This window comes from Canis lupus, chromosome 12 (genome assembly GCF_011100685.1).
Source record: "Canis lupus familiaris isolate Mischka breed German Shepherd chromosome 12, alternate assembly UU_Cfam_GSD_1.0, whole genome shotgun sequence".
Taxonomy (NCBI): domain Eukaryota; kingdom Metazoa; phylum Chordata; class Mammalia; order Carnivora; family Canidae; genus Canis; species Canis lupus.
In genome coordinates this window covers 28104398-28127070 of record NC_049233.1, presented here as the reverse complement: position 1 = coordinate 28127070, position 22673 = coordinate 28104398, and the positions used below count along the sequence as shown (strand labels likewise).

The 22673-nt window shown below is 34.0% G+C and overlaps 1 protein-coding gene and 1 long non-coding RNA gene across 2 annotated transcripts in view; one reads left to right on the top strand and one right to left on the bottom strand.

Moving 5' to 3' along the window:
• EYS (eyes shut homolog) overlaps positions 1-22673 on the top strand; it is a 1532152-nt gene that overhangs the window by 809553 nt on the left and 699926 nt on the right. Inside the window, exon 23 of the mRNA XM_038554428.1 lies at positions 1967-3712. Within this exon, the coding sequence (XP_038410356.1) occupies positions 1967-3712 (1746 nt within the window). The remainder of the gene's footprint in view (positions 1-1966; positions 3713-22673) is intronic.
• Positions 3666-21707, bottom strand: LOC119874192. Its single transcript, XR_005367896.1, has 3 exons — positions 21618-21707; positions 17266-17372; positions 3666-3762 (listed from the first exon to the last, which is right to left on the bottom strand). It is a non-coding gene; the product is annotated as an uncharacterized LOC119874192 (long non-coding RNA).

Sequence of the window (22673 nt, the reverse complement as noted above, 5' to 3'; positions counted from 1 at the left end):
TCTTTTTCTCCCTGTTAATGCTCATTCCTTATAAGTATAAAATATAAAAATATAAATATAAAATAAAGAATATGAATTGTTTTTCTTTATAATTGAAGTATGATTGATATACAAATCCTATTATTTTCACATGTATATCATTGAGATATGATATTTTTATACATTATTAAATGATCCCATGACAAGTCTAGTTACCAACTGTTACCATACAAAATTGCTACAATATTACTGACTACATTCCCTATGTTGTAAATTATATCCCATGACTTATTTATTTTATAACCAGAAATGTGTACTTCTTAATCCCCTTTATCTATATTGCCCTCTACACCCAGCCCTCCTTCCTCTGGTAACCAAGTTTATTCCCTGTATCTATGCGTATGTTTGCTTTGTTCATTTGTTTTTAGATTTCATATGTAAATAAAATCATACATTTGTCTTTCTCTGTCTGACTTATTTCACTAAGTATAATACTCTTTACGTTCATCCATGTTTTCACAAATGTCAAGATTTCATTCTTTTGTATGGCTGAGTAATATTCCATTGCATATTATATCACATCTTCTTTATACATCCATCCATGGACATTTAGATTGCATCTATATTTTGGCTATTGTATATAATGCTTCCATGAACATAGAAGTGTATATATCTCTTTGAATTGGTATTTTCACTTTTTCCAGATAAATATCCTGAAGTGGAACTGCTTGATTGTGTGGTATTTCTAATATTTTTAGGAAATTCCATATTGTTTTCCATAGTGGCTGCACCAATTTGCATTCTTACCAACAGTGTACAAAGGTTCCCTTTCCTACACAACCTCACCAACACTTGTTATTTGTTGCCTTTTTGTAAGTCAGTCTGACAGATGTGAGGTGATATCTCATTGTGGTTTTGACTTGCATTTCTGTGGTGGTGATTAGTGCTGTTAAGTTATTTTTCATGTGCCCGTTGGCCATCTATATGTCTTCTTTGAAAAAATGTTTATTCGAGTCCTCTGCCCTGAGATCAAGACCTGAGCTGAGATCAAGAGTCGAATATTTAACTGACTGCGCTACCTAGGCGCCCCATCCTCTGCCCATTTTTTAATAAGGTTGTTTGTTATCTTAATATTAAGTTCTGGAAAATCTCTGTGTATTTTGGATATGAACCCCTTATCAGATGTGAGATTTGCAAATATCTTCTCCCATTTAGTAGGTTGTCTTTTTGTTTTGTTGATCATTTTTTCCTTCATTGTGCAAAAGTTTCTTGTTGTGGTGTATAACCATTGTTTATTTTAGTTTTCATTGCCATTGCCTAAGGAGTCTGGTCCAAAAAAAACATTGCTAAGGTTGATGTCAAACAGCTTATGTTTGACATGTTTTCTTCTAGTTTAATGGTTTTGGGTTTTACATTTAAGTCTTTAGTCGATTCAAATTTATTATATGGTGTAAGGTAGTGGTCTGGTTTCATTTTTTGAATGTAGCTGTCCACTTTTACACCAATATCATCTTTGAAGAGATTGTTTTTTTCCCATTGTATATTCTTGCCTCTTTTGTCATAGATTATTTGACTATATATAAATAGGCTTATTTCTGGGCTCCCTACTATATTCCATTGATATATGTGTCAGTGTTCATGGCAGTACTATATTGTCTTGATTACTACAGCTTTGTAGTATAGTTTAACATGATGGCACAAGATACTTCCAGTTTTATTCTTCTTTCCCAAGATTACATAACACAATTTGTTTGACTTTGGCCCTCTTGTGGAATGTGAGTAATAGGAGTCTTTGCATTTAAACAGTTTGTGAAGTTGCTAAATTTACTTACACACTTTCATTATAAATATGATTTACAGAGCTATTTGTCTGCATGTAATGGGTATAAGGTGGCAGAGAAATTTGTAGAAGATTCGGCCCAGGGCATATGTCGTTCATTTTTAAGTCACTTTTTGATTCTTTTTTTTTTCTTTTTGCCCTCTGAAGGTCCAAAACAGACAGGAATTATCAAGCATGATGTTCTCCCAACTACTGGTTTGGCAGCATTAAGTATTGGCATATCTTTTGAAAGCTATTCACTCGAAGAACTGATTTCCACTAGAGAGCTCTCTGCTAAATACGGTCTTCTTTCTTCCACAGATGTTCCCTCTTCTCAATTTCTGAATTTTGGTGTTCATGACCCAGCACAAACTGATTGGGGCAAAACATCTATATCACATATGCCTTTCCAAACTTCAGCAGCCATAACAGGATTCCTTTTCCCCAGTAGGGGAGAGAGGACCCCATTTATCATCTCTCCTTTCATGACAGATGCTATCTATCCTACAGAGTCTTTATTATTTGAAAACAATCAGACTATTGCCTTATCTACTACTGCAATGAGTTCAGTAATTACTGGCATTCCAGGAGCTGATATTAAGTTAAACAGGCACTCATTACTCCCCCGTGGATTCCTGCTCACAACTGCTTCTACAAGTGTACCTCCAGTTGTCTCTAGGGGGGCTCAAGAGGATATTGAAGAATATTCAGCTGTTTCCTTAATTTCAAGAAGAGAGTACTGGAGATTGCTGAGCTCCTCAATGTCTCCCATTTCTCCTGCTAAGATAATTATATCTAAACAGGTAGCCATCTTAAACTCATCAACTCTGCACCAATTCACTACACAAACTTCCATTCCCAGTGAATACCAGGTTATTACTGAAGCATCTAGCAACCAGAGACTCACAAACATCAAATCACAGGCTGCTGATTCTTTAAGTGAATTAAGCCAAACATGTGCAACATGTTCTATGACTGAAATAAAATCCTCTCATGAATTCTCAGATCAAGTTTTGCATAGCAAACAGTCCCACTTTTATGAGACATTCTGGATGAACTCAGCAATATTAGCCAGCTGGTATGCACTAATGGGAATTCAAACTATCACTTCTGGGCATTCGTTTTCTTCTGCTACTGAAATAACGCCATCAGCAGCATTCACAGAACTGTCATCTTTATTTCTTTCTAAAAAGAGTACAAAAATAAGGATTTTATCCTCATCCTTAGAAGAATCCATTACCCTATCAAGTAATTTGGATGTTAATTTATGTTTGGATAAAACTTATTTATCCATTGTCCCATCACAAACTGTCTCCTCAGACCCAATGAATACTGATTTGACTTCAAAACTGACTATTGATGATCCTTTTGTGTCAGAAAACATTTTAAAACTATTGACAATGGGACATTACGATGTAACCGTGGGCCCCACTGAGATATTGAGTCAAGACAATTTATTGGGTGTGCAAGAGAGTAAAGGATCTCATCAACAGTCCAAACTTTACACCCGTGACAGTTCTCTAGATTTTGAATTAAATTTACAAAAGCATCCAGAAACTATACCTTCAAATGACTTTGACAACAACATGCCACCTTATATGTACTCAATGTCTGATTTTTCAGAAGTAACCTCTGATATCGCATTTTATGCAGTTTCAGCAACTCAGTCACTTCCAATACAGGCCTCTTTCCCTGTGTCTGTACTTATGCCAGATTGGACGTATTCTACAGATTATCTGACCTTAACATCTGATTTAAAAGAAGGGCTCAGAACTTCTTCAGAGTGGTCCAAATGGGAACTTCAGCCTAGTGTGCATGACTGGGAATTTCCTGCCACGACCCAGAGACTTTCCATCACTAGATCACTTACTTTGTCTTCACTGGAGTTCATTCCCCTTCAGCTGACGATTTCTGGTGAGTTTCTCAGTTTCAGTTCAGTAAACTTTTAGAAATGAGTTTCTTTTCTGTAGAAAAGAGAAAGAGACTGTTGTGGTCACCAGGTGCTCTAAACAGCCTCTTTGTAATCAGGGTAGCAGCCAGTTCAATGGAGATGGCACCTGCTGTTGTACCTGACACAGATGGTTATTCTTTATGCACTGCCACAAAGGCTACCAGATCAATACAGGAGTATGTTGGAGACGGCTACACTGCTGGCAAGCAATCAGAAACTGAACTAGTTCAATTCATTACAATAGATCTCTCAAAGTTTAGGATTAACTTTTATTATTCTCATTTCTTGAAATAGATTCTTTGTCAGGTGGAACAGAATATAACATACAGTTTCTAACATTTTTTTTCAGTATAGTATATACTGAAATGTATTTTTTAATGGGAAGATGAGGAAATCAAGGGAATTTCATTGTGTGTTGCCATTCTACATAGCGGGGTTTATCATTATGTAATGCAAAGCTGTGATGCTTTTATTATATATAACTCAGAATATAAATTAAATTCATGAACTTTACTTAACAAAAAATTATATAAAAATGAAACAAGATAGTATCTCATGTACAAATTTGAAATCAGTCTTGAAATAATTAATAACTATCCTTACTCTAAAGCATATTAGAAATTATTAGTCTCCTCTACCCTTGTAATTACTGGCAAATTAGGAAACATGGAAAAAAAGTTTAAATAATTGTATTTAGCAAAAAGAGAGGGTATTTTTTTCATTATTTGAAGGAAGTTTTATCCTGTGGAATTTCAAGTGCAATTGTGGCAGTGAAGTTGATTTTCCTTCAATGAGAAGTTTATAGGTTTTGTGTTATATATGCATATTTATAGATTTTTGTGTGTATGTTTAGGTATGTAATTTGTGGCTGGCAATTCAGAAATTCAGAAAAAAACCCAAATCTTATATGTGCTTTATCCAGTGTGATATGATTTTCTTTGCAAAGTTTCTAAAAATAGCAAATTTTAATTACAAACTTAAATGTAGTATTTTCCTTGTGCTTTTATAAGACAATAGTTTGTTGTATAACTGTTAAGACTTATCAACATTACCTAATACATCACTTCTCACATATAAATGAAGCAAAATTACATCTTCTCCTCTTATACAATCGGTCCTATAGCCATCCCTTGGAAATAATCAGGACACAAATTCTCCATTTCCAGGAAATTAAATCCCAAGTTTGCCTTTATGAACAAAACCTTGTCACATTCCATTTTTCCCCTCCCCTCAATACAACTGCAAACACTCTCATGATTTTGACCTTTCCAGTATTCCTACTATTTTCCTCCTTAATTATTTTAGATATGCTAATCAATAATTTACAAGGTACTTGCTGGCATTTTGTTCACCACTCTGTTGGCCAGGGTCAAATCAGAGAATTGATAGTACACTCCAGTTGAGTTCTTGGGGAGAGTTTAATTTTTTTAAAAAAGTATTTACAAAGATATGGCTAAAGCTTAGGGAAAACAATGAGGGATAGTGTGGTTCTGAAGGGACTAGCAACAGCAGAATGTCATTACTACCTTGAGTCCTGAAGGGAAAAAGGAAAGAGCAGTTATCCGGACCCATAAAGAGAAAAGCTACCAGTTTACAGATGCTATAGCATTTAGGGAGACAACACAGCCAATCCAAAGCAAACCAATCAGGAGTAGACCAGGAGATATATTCCCAACTCCATTCTCCTCTTGTCTTCTAGTCTCCTGCAGCTGCTCATCATTGGCCAAATCCATTTAGTAGCTGAAAATTATCTTTAATAACATATCTGCAAATCTATCTAATCTCTTTGTGTAAAGAAAAGGCAGAATAGGCCATAGTAGAATGGCCTGCAGTGCTAAAATCTTGACTAGGTTCCAGGTTCCATGATACTGCCAAAATATAGAATGAGCATGTGACTAATAAAGAGAGAATTTGTACATTTCTAAAGCGAACCACTGAGTACTCTATTATTGCCTCTCTACATGCTACCTCCATCCTAGGAAAGTATAAAAGGTAGAAAGCGTGCAATTTTGGGCTCCCTTGCTCTCTGATGGATTTCTCACTTTTCATGGGTAGCTAAGAGAAAAATGATGCTCCAAGTAATATCTTGTGATAAGCAAAGTGAGAGATCATGGAACAATGACTATCAATATGCTTCTTAGAGTTTTGTTTAACTTCTGAAGTTTATAATTGCTGGTTCTATAATATAATGATATCTATTAAATTGAATTGAAGTTGTCTTGGTCAGCCATCCTCTAAATCAAACCAGTCTTTGTGGTTTTGTTTGATTTATGAAGCAAGTGAAGTTTAAGAGGAAAAAAGGGAAGGGGCACTTGGCTGGCTCAGTCAGTAGAGCATGTGATGAGTTTGAGCCCCACATTGGTTTTAGAGATTACTTAAGGAAATTTTTTTAATTATTTAAAAGAGAAAGAGGAAAAAAGAACATTTTCTAGCAGCTTGGTATTATTTTCCTCTAGCAATATGATTCTCTATTATTTTCTACCAGTTGTTTGAGAAGGATTTAAGAGAGAATAGCCAGAGCTTCCTAATCCAAAGATTTTCTAATTGCATTGGATAACAAAAATAGTGCTAAAATGAAAATTTTATATGAGTTGTATTTATTCCATTCATAGTTATAAAATTCTAAATTTAAAAATTTAATACAGTATTCATAAAATTCTAGTAAGTGGCAAAGGGATATTTTATCTGGAAATAAAAGGGTGAGTCAAAGAAAGATATTCAATAATACAATTTACCACATTATTAGGTAAAAAGATATTGACAATTTATAATTTACTAAGAGTATTTTTTTTCTCTTCCTTTTTCTATCCTAAGTGATTTACATTATCTTCACATCTTTTTGGTATCTATTATTATGTCCAAACATAACAAAATATAAATAACTTACAACAATATTCAATGCCATTCTCCAAGTTGAAACATAAGACATAATTCCATTAAACTCATAAGTCAAAATGCCTTATATATGCATGTGCATGTATTTCATACATAACATTTAGAAGATCAAATAGAAAATACATTAATTAAATAACCAAAATACCATAAGTAAATTAAATGGAGATATGGTGTCTTTATTTGAGTTCTTGAAACTGTGAGTCCTTAATACTAAAGAAGCACTATATTTGAAAACTATAAAGAAATTTCAAACAAATTCAAGTGAGATAATATTTAGAACTTGATCAAGTCATCTTGAGGTCAAAGAGAATAGGGAAATATTGAATAGAAATGGCACTAAGAGTATCATATGTTTATGAAATATATTAAAATAAATTATAATAAAATATGGGTATTATTACAGGGATACAGATACAAAGAAATAGAATAAAAATATATGTGCTAGACTGCATACATAAAAGAGATTTGATAAGAGTTTTCATATTCAACAACTGTGTTGATGCATTTTGTTATCTTGAAAACTCTTTCTCTATATCCTTACACTAGAATAAATTCTTTGAGGACTAACCAGATAAAATTATAAAACATTAAATAATCTAAATCAAATATAAGTTAATATCTATTTCATCTCTAACTGGAAATTTTTAAGACTAAAAACAAAAATATATATAAAAAATTAGTGAAAGGGAATAAAGGGAAAGGAGAGAAAATGAGTGAAAATATCAGTGAGGGTGGCAAAACATGAGACACCTAACTCTGGGAAATGAACAAGGGGTAGTGGTAGAGGAGGTGGACGGGGGGGGTTGGGGTGACTGGGTGATGGGCACTGGGGGGGGCACTTGGCAGGATGAGCACTGGGTGTTATGCTATATGTTGGCAAATTGAACTCCAATAAAAATAATTAAAAAAAAAATACAATCATAAGACTAGACCAGATAGTTAACTAAAACAGAAGACCCAGAAACAATTTCAGCATATCTTAAACCCAGCTTCTCAAATAAATTTATATTAATGAAATAAAAAAAAATAAAAAAATAATAAAAGCAAAAATAGAAAATTATAAATAAAATATCAATCGTGGTATATTTTATAGTAGAATAACTAAAATTAATACCCTTTGATTCCAAAAATGGTCATAAACATAGTTAAAGCAAATATCCAAAAATGTATTGCCTCGTGAGATAGACGTGATTATAAACACCCTGTCAAATCAAAGAAGAAAGGCTGACCATTCAAATAGTAAAACACTTTGCTGTACATAGTCAATAAAACTATATTTAAAAAACATCAGAAGCAACCAAAGGTCTCAAATTTAAAATGAGATACAAATTTTATCCATTTGCCAGATTTATTTTTTCCAACTGCAATATTCTGAATTTGTGAAAATACACCACTCTATTGGTAGGTAGGGAAGTATCTTGGCACCATCTTTCTAGAGAAGAACTTGCCACCAGAAATCTTAGAAGTTTTAAAAATAGTATAATCTCAATGTTAGGAAATTATTGTTGATATATCCAAAATTATGTTATTAAATGTTATTAAAATAACAAATATTTGGAAAAGAATGTACCCTAAAATGGTGGTTGTATTAAATAAATATTGGTATTTAATAATACTATTAAGCATAAGTTATAAAATCATATATAATAAATTTGCAAATACATGTGTAATGCACACTACATATATGCATATGAAAGATTCTTCCAAAAACATTAATATTTCTTTCAATACTTATTTTTATTTTTTAAAAGTTTCAAACTGATTATATATTTTTATGATCAATAAAAAATGTTTTTGTAAATATCTGTGTACGGTGAGAAATAAACATTTCAGAAAGTATATTTAATTATTTTACTTATATTAGATCAAGATAAATAAGTTTTTATGAGATCTACAATTGTTCATATAGAAAAGATAGATAATTGCTAATTAGCATTATTACAGTGAAAGAAAAATATTAAAATTATTTTTAAAAATATAAAATATTTTTCTGAAATAATACAGAGATCTTATGTTCAAACATGCCAACCACATTTTTTAAACTGAATTACTATGTAGATGTTGAAATTCTTACTTATATTTCCACAGCATCCTTTATTTTTTAGTAAAATTTTTAAAAGATGAATGGAATTAAAATCACATCATTTTACTCAATATTCAAATGTGTTTTTAACTGAGTACTTTGTGACAGGCACCAGCACGGCTGTGATTTGTTTGCTTATCTATTGTTTTGGTCTTGAAGCACTCAGGTATGAATTATGCCTTTTGAAAACAATCATAACTGTTTCTCATTTCTGTCTACTGGCAAATTTGGAATCATATGTTATCGTCTAAGGTTTGAAATGTCTCATTGTTATGTATCCATTCTACAAACCAGCAAATGTAGAGGAAAAAGTTTCCCCTTGGGGAAAACCACTAAGCACCAAAAGAGATGTCCCCCTTCAGCTGAAACTTGAGACCTTCTACTTCAGCTCCTCAAGTTACCTTACTGCAGAAGGAGCCCTCTAGACCCTGTCCTTTGTGGTCAAAGAAGTGTGTGCACAGAAGACAAAAGCTTCTGTCACAATATTTAGTATCACTTTCGTTCTAATTTACTTGCTTTGTATAAAACAATCCCTTTTAGAAATGACCCACTAATGAACATAACTAGTTCTCCTGCAGATCAAACTTTAACTGCTGACACCTAGCCCACAGATTTTCATCTGAAGTAAAATCCTCACATTTTGTTTCCTGTACATCACCCAGCATCTTTCACAAAGGAGTGCCCTGTGCATTTTGTGTTTTGCTAGTTTGCAGTATTCAAGTATATTCATCATTTGCATTTTATTCCCACTTGTCACTAAAATGGATAGTAACATCAACACTGTATAAAAAATATACTACTATGTACAAAATATAATAGAGTGAATCTAGTTAATAATACAATTTTTTTCATGCATGTTATAATTCTTTGGTTTCAAAACTTCCCTCTCCATTGTTGAATCTTGGGAATTTGACCTTGGGAAAATTAACAGCACAGACCAGAGATTGGCAAGGTATTACCGGCTGGTCAAACCCAGCCCACCACTAGTTTTTCTAAAGAGTTTTACTGGGACCTAGCTATACCCATTGGTTGTGTACTGCCCATGACTGATTTCATACTATGACAGTAAAGTTGAGTAGTTGTGATGGAGACCATATTGTCTACAAAGGTAGAACTTGTTCTTTACAGGAATTTGCCAATTCCTGCAGTAGCACTATATGTGAGGTGTTTATAATGCTCAGGTTAATATAGTTTAGTTTTTTGACCAAGGTATAAATATTAGCCTTGTATGGACTCAGAAAAGTTCATATTTCAGACCTGCTTAATTCCATTATGCTGCCCAAAGTCACAACATCCCTGTCTTCTGTACCATTCTGATGGAGCCCTAGTATAAAGCCACAAACTGTAGTAAATACCCATAATCTCTTTGTGCAGTTCTCAGATCTATGTCCAGGGATGCTTTTTTTTCTTTAATCTGTGTATCTTTACATGGTTTATTTATTATTTTATTTTATTGAGGTTCGATTTGCCAACATATAACACTCAGTGCTCATTCCATCAGCTGCTTTCAAGGGTGTATGAACTGTCACAAAGGCCCTATACTCAGAAGGCCCCCACACTTGGTAGAACTATAGTATATAGGATTTCAGGGAGACTGGAAGGAAGTACAAAGTAAGGGTATTGTGGAAGTAATCTAGTTCCAAAGTAGTGTTAGAATGTAACAAGAAGTGGAATAAAAGCAGCTGAGTTTGTGCCAATGTTCAATTACTTTTTGCTAAGAACGAAATGTATGTACTAGCTCTGAAACATGATTTGTGGAATTTTGATGATGCCACTGAAGAGTTAAATTCTCTTATATTTTCATTTAAAATAGGTATTGCACAGTACAAAGATGAATGGTAAAATATGTGCTAATAATGGAAAATCTTAAATTTTCTTATAATGATGTTAAATAGCAAGTAAAATATATCATGAAAAGATGAAAAGGAGACCACTAAAGAAAGAAAAGCTTTTATTTTAGGACCTTTAATAGAACATTTTCCTTGTTTTTTTTTGGAACAAAAGACCTCGCATTTTCATTTTGCAGTGGGTTCAACAAATTATGTACCTGGCACGGCCTGTGCTACTGCTGTTCTGGAATACTCTTCCCACCTCTGCCAGGCTAATTTAACACGCAGTTTCACGCTCTCCAGTTAACTGCTAGAATCCCTTAGGGTTCATTCTTTTTTTTTTTTTTTTTAAGATTTATTTATTTATTTTTATTTATGATAGACACAGAGAGAAAGAGAGAGGCAGAGACACAGGAGGAGGGAGAAGCAGGCTCCATGCCGGGAGCCTGATGCGGGACTCGATCCTGGGATTCCAGGATCGTGCCCTGGACCAAAGGCAGGCACCAAACTGTTGGGCCACCCAGGGATCCCCCCTTGGGGTTCATTCTTAGACTCCCCCTTCCTTTCTTTCCATACTCTTCACTGTTCTTTTTTTCAATTCTTATTTCTTTATTCCACAATTTGTCATTGGAGATATATCACCTATATTCATGGCTTCAAATATACGCAGATATATAAACTTGCTTCTATCTTTAGACTAACATTTTTGTTAGCAGTCCCTCAAAACTTAAGATAAAATCTTTAACTCTCCAGTATCACAACCTCCATCTCTCTCCCTACCCATACTTTCTTCTCCACTGAATCATTTCTTAAACATGAAATTTATATCCAGCTAGATTTCCAAGCTTCAGCATAAACTTTATTTTATCAAAAGGACTATGAATTTTATCTACAGAGTCCTCTCACCCAGCCTCTTAGTTCACTATTATTACTCCAGTTTAAACTCTCCTTCTCTCTTGTGGACTAATGCAGTACTCTCTAAGATAAGTGACCTATTTCTAGTCTCTATCCTCTCTGATCCCTCCTCCACATTACTTTCAGAGTTGTTTTCCTTATATGATTTGCATTCTTCTGCTTAGAAAGTCACAATGAATCTTCATTTCCTATCAGGAGAGGTTTCAAATCCTAAGCATTCCAACTATAGTATTCGATCTCAATTGTGTCATCTGAAGTCATTCTCTACTATTTATCCCTACCCTATTTTATGACTAACCACTCTCCAATACTGTTGCACAGTTGCCCAGCGCTGCACTTTGGCATTCATTGTCCTTCTTCCTAAATGCCCTCTATCGCCCACTTTGTCAAATTCCTTTCCCGAGGCTCAAATTAAATGCAACCTCCTATTGGAAGATGTTTATAAAAACACTTAAAATTTTATTTTTTCCCTTTATTTTTGCTCCAATAGGTCATTATACATAATTCAGCATCACCATAATTTTGGTCATTTGTTCTGTTAGCTTCCCTCAGTGTATTTATGCTCTTTCAATACAAGAGTCATGTGTTAATAGATACAATGCCTTATCCAAAGCTTTGCCATAATTGGAGGGATCCCAGGGAAGACTATTTTAAAATTAGTCACAAAAATTGTCATCAGTTTATTATAAGTTAGGGAGGCTTAGCTATGAAGGCTGCTATGACTGAAGAAGCATAAGCTGTGGATATGTAGAAGCTGGAGGGTGGGAGAAAGTACCTTAGAACTGAAAAAATAACATGGCTGAAGTGTCTGGCCCCTCAAGAAGAAGCTGGACCACTTCAATACATGGAATCTCAAGGAATTACCTATTTAATCATGGTTCGAGATGGCTTTGTGTAGGCAAGTGACTCGATACTAGAAGAGTCTAGGCAGCTAGTGAGACATATAAAGATGGGGAGATCATGGTTTATTTCTGAGTTACCAGCCAGCACGGAGCTGGATTCTAGATGCCCAGGGAACAGGATTCAGTTAGAGAACTGACCATTCTTTTTTTTTTTTTTTTTTACGATTTTATTTATTTATTTATGAGAGACACAGAGAGACAGGCAGAGACACAGGCAGAGGGAGAAGCAGGCTCCATGCAGGGAGCCAGACAGTGGGACTCGATCCAGGGTCTCCAGGATCACTCCCTGGGCTTAAGGCGGCGCTAAACCGCTGAGCCACCCAGGCTGCCCACAACTGACCATTATTTTTTCTTTCTTTTTTTTTTTAAGATTTATTTATTTATTTATTCATGATAAACATAGAGAGAGAGAGAGAGAGAGAGAGAGAGAGAGAGAGAGAGAGAGAGGCAGAGACACAGGTAGAGGGAGAAGCAGGCTCCATGCCGGGAGCCTGACACGGGACTCGATCCCAGGACTCCAGGATCGGCCCTGGGCCAAGGCAGGCGCTGAACCGCTGAGCCCCCCAGGGATCTCTAACTGACCATTCTTGAGGAAGGATCCAGCACAGCTGACATTCAAGGCAAAATATCACACTTCTGCAGCAAGAGGATAGATGAGTGAGGATTGGCATTTGATGCTCTAAGCAGAGGATGTAGGCAGCTTAAATAATCCAGTCCTGTTATCTGAGCCAGTGTTATAGTAAGGCTTAAAGGGGACAGTCACACGAAGGAAATGATTTGGGCAAGAAACAACACAGATATTCAGTGGGCATTTCTGGATATTAGGGAAATGAAGGCAAAGACAAAATTCTTTGTTTTAAGGATAATTATAATAGTAGTAGCTGCAGTTTATTAAATAGCAATTAGTAGGGGATCCCTGGGTGGCGCAGCGGTTTAGCGCCTGCCTTTGGCCCAGGGCACGATCCTGGAGACCCGGGATCGAATCCCACATCGGGGTCCCGGTGCATGGAGCCTGCTTCTCCCTCTGCCTGTGTCTCTGCCTCTCTCTCTCTCTCTCTCTCTCTGTGACTATCATAAATAAATCAAAATTAAAAAAAAATAGCAATTAGTAACTAACAGTGCCCTGGGGTTGAAGATCTAGTCCCTGCACAACTTTGCAGGAAGAGACTATCTTGGCTCAGATCCCTCAGCTAATAAGTGCTTGAGTTGGGATTGAAGTTTGAGTTTGCAAGATCTATATATGATTATTTTTTTAAAAGATTTTATTTATTTATTTATTCATGAGAGACACACACAGAGAGAGACAGGGAGGCAGAGACACAGGCAGAAGGAGCAGGCTCCATGCAGGGAGCCTGATGTGGCAGTCGATCCCAAGTCTCCAGGATCACGCCCTGGGCTGAGGGCGGTGCTAAACCGCTGAGCCACCCGGGGTTCCCTAGATATGATGAATTTTAAGGACAATGTATTGTTCAATGAAGGGAATAGGTTCTGCTTATTCTTCATGTCCTTTGTCTTCACTGGCTCCATGTCCCACGTTTGGACAGATCTCAGCTGAGCCTTCTGGTGAGTGGCATCCCTTACTCCAGGGAGGCCAGGGAAGAATTGAGGAAGGCAAGGGGGTGAGATTTTAAAATTGGTGCCTATGGCCCTCTTTGCCCATTGGTCAGGCCAGTGTATCAAATTCTGCCAATGAGGAGAATTACTTCTCTCTCCACATAGTTTTTCTCAGTTTTATTCACTATTGTCAGCCACTTATACATAGGAGTTTAAAAATATATTTCTGTTGCCTCTCAAATCTATTTATACTTGAAACATGGTGCAGTATGACAAATTGTCACATTTATGAACATCAATCAACAATATTTTGAGATGTTATTTTATGTCAATAATTAAGATATTATTCAAACCCCTTGACAGTGTTATTATCTAAGTTAACAGTGATTAGCATAACATATGTCCTTCCCTAATAACCATATTTCACTCAGCAACACATTTTATTGAGGACTCTATTTATGGTATGACTAATACACTACAAAAAATAACATGTTTCCTGCCCTCCTAGAGCTTAAATTCTAGTAATGAAAGACAGTAAACACTAAGCATAAAGATCCTGTGTTTCTGTATGACATGCTGTGTGTAATAAAGTGTACATAATATAGTTCTAATATATAAAGAGAGTCTGTAAATGTATATCTATATGTATAGACTGTATGCTTAAAAGAAAATAGAGCAGATTTGCAGGGGAGGATATCACAGGTTCTGAGTTGGTGGGTGGGAAACAACAGTATGGTCACATTTGCCTTTGCTGAGGAAGCCAACTTGGAGAAGATGAGAGCTGTGTAGTAGAAGGAGAAAAAATATCCCACAAAGAACAAATAGTCAATGCTGTGTTAAGGTAGGTGTGTGTTTGACATTTTCTATAAACATCAGGGAAGCCAGTGTGGTGAAGCAGGTAAACCAGAGGGAGGCTTTAGAGAATGAAATCAGATAGAGGACAGGACAGAAAGTACAAAATCAGATTCCAAGAATTGGGGGCAATTTAAAGACTTATCTTCTGAGTGAAACAGAAACTTATTCCAGAGGTTTAGACAGACAAGTGACATGATCTCAGTGATCATTCTGGCTGCACTGTGGAGAATTGATTAGTGGGTGGGGATAAGGCAGGCATACAGGCAGGAAGACCAGTTAGAAGGCTAATGCCCTAGTCCAGTTGAGAAATGGCCATAGCTCAGTCCAAGTGTCAGCAGTAACTTGGGAAATGCTCAGATTCAGGATATATATTAAAGGTCACAGGATTTGCTAAAGTATTGGATTAGTTTTATTTATTTTTGTAATCAGTTTTATTAAGCAGCAAAGAGTATCTTAAGCACCCTCTGAAGACAAGGGGAAATTATGTAAACCAATTTTTCCAAACATGCTACAAATAGGTTTATCTGAAATTTTATCAACCATAAAGCTGTGTCTATAGCAATTCTATTACAATTCAAAAGTCTGATAAGTTTATAATGACTTAGTCCTGATTATGGCCCTAAGGCACAGAAAGACCATATGACTTCTGCATCTGCCATGAATTAACAAGTTACTTTCAGCATGAAATATATGTTTAGTGTTTTGTGTTTATGCTTATTCCTGGAAATTTATTTGTGACTTCATGTTGAATGAAGGAACTCTATACTAACTTATTAATTTAATAAGTCAAGTTATCTGTACCTGGACCATGTGATATTATAACACATATAAATGTCTGTGTATATGTGTTTGCATGTGTGTATTCTTGGGGATGCGCTTGTGTGTTTATATATAACAAGAAGTCAATATAGAGTGGAAATACCTAATGATAAAATATGAACTATTGAGGGAGTAGATGGTAGAATTAGAAAATACTGAAAGAGAAGAAGACAGACGCGAAAGACATGAGATTTGATAACTTTGACTCTGAAATTTTGTAATTTTGACACAAATGCTGGGAATATGACTATTTTTTGATGAACAGTGCATTAGTTTTTTAGGGCTGCAACAACACTGCAGCACAAATTGGGTGCTTTAAAACAACAGGAATGGGTCACAGTTCTGAAATCTACAAATCTAAACAAGGTGTTGGCAGGGTGTGCTCTTTCTGAAACCACAGAGTAAATTCTTCCTTGCTTCTCTCCAGCTTCCAGTGGTGGCTGTCAACCTTAGTGTTCCTTGGCTTGCAATGACATCATTCCAATTTCTGCCTCTGTTGTCACATGGCATTCCCTTATTTGTCTCACCATTTTCCTGTAAGGACACTCTACCACTCTAAAGCCAAAAGTTGGTTCAGAGTCTTTATACATCTTCAAGAGTCTTTACCTAGATCTTTAAAAATCTTGAGTTATACAATTTCATCATCTTGTAATATGGAAGAAGATTGGTGGAAGATGGACAAATCCTCGAATTCCCATTCTGTGACTTACTATCTCTTTAGCTTTAGTTACCTGCTTTAGCCTCTGTTGTGTATCTGTAAAATGAGGATACCACTAATTTGTGGAGTAATTTTGAGGGTTATATAAATAAGTATATATAAATTCTTGTCACAATGCCACCTAAATGTTAATCTCTCCCTAAACATTTGTTTGTTTAATCCAACTTCACACACTCTATTTCGTTTCTAGATTACTTCCCCAAACACATTTAATACCTGTCTGGTCTTTAAACTTTGGATATTTGGAATCTAAACTTAATACTTGTCCTGAATTTTATCGTTATATACTCTGCCTTTGACTTATTCACTTACTGTTGACAAATTTATCCTACTCTGATGTTTGATTTCTAGATGTAGCCACAGTCTTGTGTGTCTCTTGATTTTAAATCTGTAGCTACAGTTCAGCTAGGATTTCTAATCCTTCCCTAGGTCTATTTAATTCCTGTGTACTTCTAAATATGTGTCAGTTACAGAAGATTCAATAGCTGATGCTCCGAAACAGTTCTTACCAACTTCTCTGGGGTCCCTAAATTTCATATAGGAATCTCTCTTTCTTCCTCAGATTCTGACTTACTGTCCTGCATTCACAACTTGATAGTACATAATGTCTAACCACTATATTCTCAACTTTGAATCACAACATCACAACTTTGAAGTGTAGAAACCACATTAATTCCCATATTCCTATGGTCTCTCTCTGCTTACTTATGGATTCTTCCCTTTGCTCTAAACTTACCATGATTTTTGCTTTCTAAGGGCAATTTATGACTAAAAAAACCAGATATGATTCAATCCAGATTTGCAAACGGGCAAAATTCTATATATAATTTGGGAACTTCAGATAATCAGGTGCAACTCTTGATTTAAGATTATAACATGCTTTATTTTTCTACTTGATTTTCAATCTATGTCTTTATTTTGAGTCAAGTTACTCTAAGTAGCTTACCATTTTGCTTAGGCTTCTGGATAATTTTTTATTTCCTCTTGTGTTTTTTCATTTCTTCTTTTGATACCAGTGCTACTGTCACTTCTTACAGCAATCCGATGAGCATTCTATAATGGAAGGGAATAAAGTAAAGTTGTATTTTATCATTTGGACAGCTGAAATCAATAAGAGTGAAATTTTGTTCTTTTAGAACATTTAATATTTACACCTGAAGGTATATAACTATCATGGTTTCTACTTGGAAAGCCTTAATTAAAAAAGAAAAGAAAAGGAAAGAAGAGAAAAAAAAAGAAAAGGAAAGAAAAGAAAAGGAAAGAAAAGAAAAGGAAAGAAAAGAAAAGAAAAAAAAGAAAAGAAAAGAAAAGAAAAGAAAAGAAAAGAAAAGAAAAGAAAGAAAAAGCCTTAATTTTAAAAGAACAATAGGGCCGATACATAACTTACATATTTTTCACAAACAGGCTAGAGAAAAGCCCCCCAATTTTATGCTCATTTAATTATTAAAAGCACAAGAGATAAATAATGTCAGTTTTGATTTCACAAAATCAAAGTAGAAACTAAAACATGCATGTAAAGGATTTGTACTTTTTAAATTAATGCCCCATAGAAATTAGAATACTGCTTTCTATAGTGTCCTTACCACAGTGTGGGGGGTTTCAGATTTAGGCTCTGTAGTCATGCTAATTCCAAATCTACCTAGTGTGATTTTAGGAATACTTAACTACTCCCTGCCTTACCTTACTTCCTTTAAAATGGGAATGATAATCATAACCACTGCATAGAGCTCTTATAAAGATTAAACTAGACCATGCTATGTTTCATGCTGTGCTTAACAAAGGATCTGAAGATAGTGAGCCTAGACAAACCATAGCTGTCATTATCTTAACAGAAAATCAATAAAAGTATAAAACAAATTCTCTGTTAAAATATTTGTTCAAATTCAGAGGCAAAAAAAATAGATAGTGAAGAAAATCTGTCCACAGTTGGCATGGTAAAGAAAGAGAATTTATGTATATCTCCTGATAATCCCTAGAGTTGCTATGCTTCTCAACCCTGCTTGTGTCATATAGTCTCAGCAAGGAAGATTAGGTGTCTAATACAAACACAGAAGATTGGAGTGTTTCTTTCTGAGTTGACCATATTTCAAGACAGAGACTGTGGTAGACACTACTAATGATTAAAACAAGGGAAACTAAGTAAATAATAGTTGAGAAAGTATGTGACCCAAAAATGAAATTTTCACAAAAATACTATGTTAATTTTTTGAGCATCCAAAAGTACTTTCCAAATGAAAAGAATATAGGCAAAATAAGTTCCTACATTAAGTAGAAAAGGCAGTATTAGAAGTAACAGCCATTAAATGAGGAAGCAATTACAACCTTTGTAGTGACAATTCATTAATCAGCTATTCTTATCCCCTATGAAAAAACAGAAATAAGAAAACAAATTATTTCTAAATCATCCCCACTTCTTATTCATCACCAAAATATTTGTTACAGATTTATTTATATTAATATATAATTTATAATATAAATTTACAATATAAATTATATATTAATATATATAAATTATATATTTGCTGCAGATTTATATATAAATATATAAATTATATATTTGTTGCAGATTTATATAGATATAAATTCAGTACTGTAAAAAATAGGAATATTTCTATAAATTATAATTTCTCTAAGAAAGTCAGATAACTGTATTTCTAGTTTATTAATTTGGTTCTGATTGTATTTCCTAGTGATAGAAATCAATGTCAATCCATTTTTTTCCATTTAGTGCCTTTCAAAAAAAATATGGAGAGATGTCATATTAATGACAAGCCAGAAATCACTAAATCAAAAGCAAAAAATTAAATTCGTATTAATATTATTTTATTTATTTTACCATAGAGGTAATATCAGGATTCCAACTTTTAAAATTTTAAATATTTGTGTACCTAGACTTTGAAAAGAACCACTAATAGTAAGGATAAAAATAAAACATAAAATTATACTTTAATATAAGTGACTTCTCTAGGACAGAACTAATGTTTAAACATAGTACATGTTTTAGAGGAATTTTTTTTTCTTTTTAAGTTATATGTAATTGGGGATGTGGCTGAGAGTAATTTCATGTGCTCTATGTGTCCAAATTTTAATAAGATCAATTTGCTTTTAATAAATGTGTAAGTAAAACCACATTTATTGGGATTTGAACTTGTTTGAGAGATTCTTCTTTTTTTTTTTTAACCTGAATCTTTCTCACAGAGAGGGCTATTTGACACCTTTATCCTTTTATATATGATTTCTATTCAAAACTTTCTATTTAGTATTATCAATTTTTTTTCAAAAAAAAATGCTTAATGGCTAGTAATACATCAACCATGCTAAGACCCATGACTTGATGGTGCTTTGAAATATTTTGTTTGTACTAAAGTGTCTATTACCTTTCAAAGCTAACTTGGAGTTATTTCTTGGGGGAATTTATATCTTAGCACTTACAGATTTTCTAGAAAGGGGGATCTAGATTTAACTAGTAAATTTAAGTCCCTAGTCTCCTCACTTTGAAACCTGCCCTCTTCCTACATGATTAATTTGAATTCAACTCAAAGCAAATTTTCTCAAAGATATTTTGAAAATATATTTTTGAAAATGTTGGCATTTGAAACAGATTTAAGCTCCTTAGCATTTTTGATATCTACTTGCCTTGGTATGAAACAAATTTAGGTAAGGAGATTGAAGAGGCATGAGAGTCCTAGGGGAAAAAAAATAATTGGTTCCCATAAGAAGGATAAGTATTCCAGTCTATCTACTTTACCTTTGGAAATGTCATTTTAAGCCAAAGTCTTAGTTCTTATGCCATCTATTCTATTTGCTACCTATTAAAATATTGTTATGCTTTCAAGAAAGAACATTTATGCTTTTCAAATATTGTTACTTAGCATACTTCTTGTTCAGAAAAAATAATGTAATTCTAAAAACAAGGGGAAAAAATGAAAGTATTCTATTCAGGTCCTACTAATCTTCACAAGTGAATATCTGCTTTAGACCTGGTCACATTTAACTTGAGGCAAGTACAGAGAAATTGGCATAAATTATAAATTCAGTTCAAATTTGAGAATTAGGGGTATGTGGGTGGCTCAGTAGGTTAAGTGTCTGACTCTTGGTTTTGGCTCAGGTCATGATCTCAAGGGTCATGAGATCTAGCCTCTAAGGAACAGAATAGAGAATCCAGAAGTGAACCTTCAACTTTATGGTCAGCTAATATTTGACAAAGGAGGAAAGACTCTCCACTGGAAAAAAGACAGTCTCTTCAATAAATGGTGCTGGGAAAATTGGACATTCACAAGCAGAAGAATGAAACTAGACCACTCTCTTGCACCATACACAAAGGTTATATGTTATTTAAAAACACTTTTAGCCATTTTCCTGCAAAACTAGTACCTAATGTATATTAAGGATTTTCTGTGTGGCAGGAGTAAGCTAAACACAATGATTTTAACTTCTCAGTTTATCTTCACAGTAATTGTTCAAGGTCCTGTGGTAACCTAAAACAAGCCAATGTAATAGTCGCTCTGTGATGGCAAGACCTTTGGTACAGAATCTTTACAATGCCCCTTCTTCTCTTACAGATGTATGCTTATAATTATGTGTAATTGTTATTTGCCTTCAGTACACACAAGAAAATGAGCTGTTTACAAGACTTGTGTCTCATTTTTGTGTCCTTAGTATTGAGCACAGAAGTATATATTCAATATAAATTTGATTCATTTTTTGTACCCGAAAATGCATGTTTTTGTGATAAACTTTGTGCTACAAGAAATTGGATTTAGGTTTGGAAACTTGAGTTCTATTCCAGTTTCCCTTAAATTACTCTGAGATTATGTGCAACTTACTTTTTATGCACAACCCACTAACTTCAGCTTCTTGTGACAAAGTGAAAAACTGAATAAGATTTTCTCTGATTATAAACTCTATGAGCACTGGGTGTTGTATGTAAGTGATAAATACCTAAATTCTACACCAGAACTAATATCACACTGTATGTCAACTACCTGGAACTTAAAAACTTGAAAAAAAAAAGTAAACTTTTTATGGGCCATTTTCTACATTATAAAATTATTGTATTTTAACCTGTTTCAAATTGGAGCTTTCACACTGACTCAAGTTTTAGAAATGTGACAAAAATCAAATGGTCATTTTTCCAGTGCATCTCAATATGTGGTTAGCTATTCTTTGTAAGTATTTTTAATTAGATGAAATGTGACGTTAAAAATAATTTCATCTATTTATACAAGTAACTTCCAGTATGAAACTCATAGTATTTATTCCTTAGTTCATTTGTCTTAAACTGTAATTGATAAGTACCTATGTTAAAGAGAAGTACTACTATTTGTTTACTATTCATTTCTTTCAGGAACACAGCCAGCAATTGAAATACCCATACTTCTTTCTTCTGTTTCCTTAGAAATGGTTTCTATAGCAACTGAGTATATTGAGCTGGATACCCAAGGAATGCCACATAATGTGTGTGCATTTGCACTGAAAAACGGTCTTTACATGATCTTTTATTTTTCAGCTTAAAAATAATATCAAGTCAGTCGGAACTCTTTTGTAATAAGTACATAAAATACTACACTGAACAATGAAGTAAAATTTTTATTTATTTCTTTAATCTCAATTAAGTAAATAACTCAAGCCAGTCACATCATTTTTAATCCATAAATGTTCTCATACTTTACATCTTTGATATCAATTTCAGAAATAGTGCTAAATTATTATGTGAAAGTTATTACTTTCAATACAAACCCTCATTGTGGTTAACAACATAAGACCCAAATATAATGTCTTATGCATGTGTATATTGCATTTTTAGACAAATAATCTTTTAAATAATTAATAATGCTCATGGTATAAATTAATAAATATTGTGTGACACTGTATTTAAATGATCTTCTGGAACTAGTATGATGCATGGCACTTTGAAATCATTTTTTCCTATAATAAAATATACACAACTAGGTGAGGTTTTATAGAAATGATTGTAATTTAAAACAAAATATAAGTACTTTAATTTAGACAATAAAAAAGAACTCCATTTCATAAATGATACAGTGTCTATTTGTGGTCTGTGCTGTACTTCTTTTGTTTTTATTCAGTCATCTTTCAGCACTGATCTCTTCATCTGTTTCTATTCTGGATCTACTTTGTGATTTCTCCTCACATTTCCCAAAAACTTTTACTTTCTCTTCAAATATATCAATAGTTGTCTGTATATGCTCAGAAGAAAGGCTTTTCTTCTCATGCCAGAGTTATTGTCCTTGACGTCATAGCTGTTTTCTGAATTTAAAATGGCTTTCATCCTCAAATTTTGCTGAAGTCTTATTTTTGTTTCAAGGCTTGGCAAAACTCCATTTCTCCAAA